General features: G+C 27.5%; 1 protein-coding gene across 1 annotated transcript in view; it reads right to left on the minus strand.

Annotated features, from left to right (window-relative positions):
- Positions 1-2022: 2022 nt before the first annotated feature.
- The window catches only part of LOC101236057 (signal transducing adapter molecule 2), a 45846-nt gene continuing 42951 nt past the window's right edge, over positions 2023-4917 (minus strand). The window contains exons 15-16 of the mRNA XM_065795699.1: positions 2795-2869; positions 2023-2596 (exon numbers count right to left, since the gene is read on the minus strand). Of these exons, the coding sequence (XP_065651771.1) occupies positions 2306-2596; positions 2795-2869 (366 nt within the window). The 3' untranslated portion in view covers positions 2023-2305. The remainder of the gene's footprint in view (positions 2597-2794; positions 2870-4917) is intronic.

The raw sequence follows: 4917 nt of genomic DNA on the forward strand, positions 1-4917 counted from the left end.
GGTGTAAGTGCAAACTGGCATAAGTACGAAGCAGTCACTAAAACTGGCATAAATGCGAACTGACATAAATGCGCATTGGCATAAGTGCGCCGAACAAATTTGCAAACATTGGCATAAGCGCGAACTGGCATGAGTGCGAAGCAGTTGCAAATACTGGCATAAGTGCGAATTGGCATAAATGCGAACTGGCATAAGTGCGCCGAATAAATTTGCAAACATTGGCATTTTCGCTTTGCGCTTTCGATTCGCGCTTATTCAACCTCCCGAATAAATGGCCACAACCATCAGTTGGGACTTCGAGAGTTTGCTGACCATATGAATTTGTTAACATCTATATTCTTCATTTTCCCATATTTTCTCAATAAATGCAGTAACCATGTATTTTTATAGACAACAGTAACTTTACTATTAGTCTTGAGTAACTGAGACATTCCTGTCAAACTTTAATAACAAATAATTTTAAACGCTTCCCTTTTTTTTTTTTTTTTTGTTAATTCACCTCCTTAAGGCCGCGAAGACCACTACAGACGAGGAGGCTACTTAATTGTGGATATAACCCTCTCTCAACTCTATATCTCCGAAACACGAACCTTGACAAACAAGGCTGCTGCGCGGAGACACAAGTTGAAGAAACAAATCTATAAATAACATCATAATTTACAAATAAATCTATAAATAACATATAAAAAACATAATTCTATAATATCTATCATAGAAATCTATAATATTTTTATAACATCTCTAATGTAAATCTATAAAATTCTTTATCTTCATATAAAAAACATTAATCTATAAATAACACCATAAAAATACAAGCAAGATATATCATAGTATCCTAAAAATATACAGGTGCGTAACCTGAACGTTTTGTACCAGACTAAATCCCATATGCAACCCAATGTGTTTGATGCAATACAATCTCCTTTTAGTTAAAAATTATATTATCAAAATAATTACTGACAAGTTTATTTTTATAACATGTGCACAGAAACGATTCTACGATAAAATGAATTGTATCTTGTGCATTTTATCTTAAGCTATATAAAGTTGATAAGAAAAAAAACGGTTTAGAGAGATTCATAGTTATCATTAAATAATTAATGCAGAAAAAAATGTCTAAAAAAGTCTCAATTAAATGGCTTGACTTCTATTAAAGATATTTTTACCGCTGTTTTCATTTTATTGAAGGTATAATCAATGAAGTTGAAGTATAATATAATGTAAACATAACACACATATATATAATCAAGGAAGTTGAAGTATAATATAATTTAAACATAACACACACATATATAAGAAAGTTTATTGAAGGTACAATCAAGGAAGTTGAAAAATATAATTTAAACCTAACACACACACATATATCGGAAAGTTTATTGAAGGTACAATCAAGGAAGTTGAAGAATAATATAATTTAAACATAACACACACATGTATCAGGAAGTTTATTGAAGGTACAATCAAGAAAGTTGAAGAATAATATAATTTAAACCTAACACACATATATTAAAAAATATATCATTAAAGGAAATAAAAAAAGAAAAAAAATTTTTCTATTGTTTTAACGCCAAACTTATTTTTCCTGGTAGGGAAAATAAGTTTGGCGTTTCAGTATAAGGCGGGGGCTGGTGATGGCATGGTAAAAGGAGGAAGGCTCATGGTCCTCGATGTCCAGCCCACATAAATACAGGGATTATATTAAAGTATTCTTAGATTGCAGTTTTTGTTGTATTACAGTAATTTCAAATGTAACTATCGATAAATTTACTTCTGACATAAACCTAGGGCCTTCTGACAAAAATCTAAGTTAGTTACAAAAGACCAATTAAATAGCACTATAATCTAAAGTTCCTATTTGAAACAAAACTATTTGATAAACTAGAGTACGCATGTTCAATATACACATCCATATATATTGATATTTTTTACAAATGAATATTCTTTTTTTAAATATCAATAAGTTTTATACTTTTTTATTTTTAGAACACTTATAAAACAAAATTAACAATAAAAAATCTCCAGACATGAATTCTTTATCATTAGAATGAAATCGATAACAAAGAGTTTACATATTCTAATGTTTATACAAGACTCTATTAACATATGGATAAATTCCCAGAAGTTTCTATTAGAATTATACCATATTATATTAATTATAACATTAATTGAAATTATATACATAACGAAATAAACACACAAAATATTTTAATAAGTTTCAGCTTGTTTGAAACATTATCAAAACTAATTGAAGAGATGAATTATTATAAATATTAAAGAAAATAACGAGATTTATTAACACTAGTCTTTAATGATAAACTGGAGTTTGATTGTAACTAGTTACTGGATAACTGCCATCATAAGTGGCATACCCATTTGAAGGTTGTTGATAGTTTATGGAATCGTAATAAACCGTAGGTGTTTGTACATAAGATGTTTGGGAGGTATCATAGACACGAGGAAGCGCTTGATATTGCTGTGATATGTTTGATAAAGTTCGTTCTTGGTATTGTTGTTGAATTAACTGCTGTTGTTGCCGCTGCTGTTGAGTATAGAGAGCTTGCTGTTGACGTTCTACTTCCGATTGAGGAAAATTATCCTAACAACGCAAATTAAGTTAAAATGGCGTATTCGTAGTATTCTAGTAAACACAATACGTGTTTTAAACATAAAAGATATAACGCGGCTTCTAGACGTGTAAAACACATTTTGTGTTTACTAGGTTGTAGATAATGAAGTGACAATAAACTAAAAATAACAACTCTCGGGAGTGTTGTTGTTCAAACATAAATCTTACCGATTTAAGTTGTCCTGGAAACACTTTATTTGAAACCGATGCTATCTGGGGAGCAACAAATTGTTGATAAGGTGCCTAACAAAAAAAAAAAAAAAAAAAAAATAACCATCATACAAAATGATGGACACACACAAAAAATAGAGACTAAAATTTATAAATGCGCCGATCTTACTACGCATAGTATAGATATATTTCGAAAGTATTTAAATAAAAAGATTACTTTTAAAATTTTTTTTTAGTTTATATCAAGATGTCAAAGTGAAAACATATTTTCGATAAAATGTTTTTGAAATAATCCAGCATGCGGAAAGAATTCGTTGCGTTGGTTTGACAAGGTTCTAACTGAAAGTTTTTATATTAGAATTTAGAAAAAATCATTTAACTTTTTTTGAATGTTTGATTAAAATTATTTATATTATTATATTTTATTTCCTTATGTACTCTTTTTTGAATTGATGTATAAAAATACATAAATAAACAAAAAGCAATCATATAAATATTTTTATTTAGACAAAAAAAAAAAGAAAAAAAAAAGTGATTTATTTGCTATTCTCCTAATGTAAAAAAAATCAGTTAAAACCAACGCGACGAATTGTTATATTAATAAGCGCTATATTAATAGTACATACTTCAAATGTATAATAACCAATTTAAAGTAAAGGTCAAAAGAAAGACTATAGACGAACTAAACTATTTAACTGAAATCAATAGCAAAATAATTTCAATTTTTTTGTTCAGTAAGGCAATTGAAAATGATACACAGTTGATTGAAAAAACAACAAAAACTAATTATGAATATTACTCAATTGAGGGATAAACATCAAATGGTTATGCAACCATATGCTCTGTAACCATAACAGATCTAGGAAGTACAAGTAAATCATTAAAGAGTATATTAGACTATCATCTTGCACATGATCACGACATAATAACACCAAAAATTAAACTTAAAATAAGTGAAAAATAGCAAAAAAATAATAATTTTTATTTTTTCATCCATTTATCTTGGTAAAAAGTAATGTTATGCGTTTTAATAGCAAAAGTACAAAGTGCTTTACCAAAAAGGGTTGAGATCTAGTTCAACTGATTTATATAAATAAAAAGTTTGTTTTTAAAGTCAAAAATGTTAGCAATTAAAGTTTTATCTATTACTACCAGTGGACAGGCTGTTTTGAACAGGATGTCATTTTTGACAATCGTAAAATAGGCAAACTTCTTAAAAGTAACAGTAAATGCGTAGATAAGGTTTAATCAAGATCCGGCAATTCCTATGCAACATGTTCTATAACTATTTTAAGTAAAAAGTACCTTAGGAAGCAGTTAAATAGAAAAAAAGTTAATTATTGCGTAAAACTTTAAATATATATAAATAACCAAAAATACAAAGAGTGGAGATGAGTGGATATATCGCCCTCTGATTAATTATCAGAATGATGTTAATTTGAGCTTGATTGGAAATGATTACATATCATTGTTTATGTGTTGTTAAAAATGATTATGATTTATTAAAAAATACATACTTAAAATCAATTACCTGTGAAGCCAAATGAGTTAATTCCTTATTATTTAATCGGTTTACTTAAAATTTTTAAACCAAAAACTATGTATTACTGATTAATAATCAGTTTTGCAATATGCAGGGTGGTCTGGAGGGTGTCCATATGAAATTTTCGAAAGAAAAAGAAAATATTAGAGAAGATTTTCTATCTAATTTAAAGAATTTTATTTGCAAAACTACAAAATTTTGAATAAATGTAGAGAATTTTAGAGGATTTTTAAAAAAAACTAAAAGGAAGAGTTAAAGAGGAGACCTTCACTTTTTAGAGGATTTTAGAGTAGATTTTTGAAAAACTTTTGAGGATTTAGAGGAGCTGAGGCCACCCTGGTCATAAATTATAACAAAAAGGGTGACTATACAAAATTAAGAAATCAATATAAACCTAACTATAAAGATTAATTTTAGTTCTTATATACCAAAATATATCTATATAATTTTTATAATACAATTAGTTCCCAAATATTGTTGTCAATCATCAAATTTAGTAATCTTTAAGATAATGAAAAATTCAAGCAAATATATATATATTATATATATATATATATATATATATATATATATATAT

Source organism: Hydra vulgaris, chromosome 04 (genome assembly GCF_038396675.1).
Source record: "Hydra vulgaris chromosome 04, alternate assembly HydraT2T_AEP".
In the NCBI taxonomy this organism is placed as follows: Eukaryota; Metazoa; Cnidaria; class Hydrozoa; order Anthoathecata; family Hydridae; genus Hydra; species Hydra vulgaris.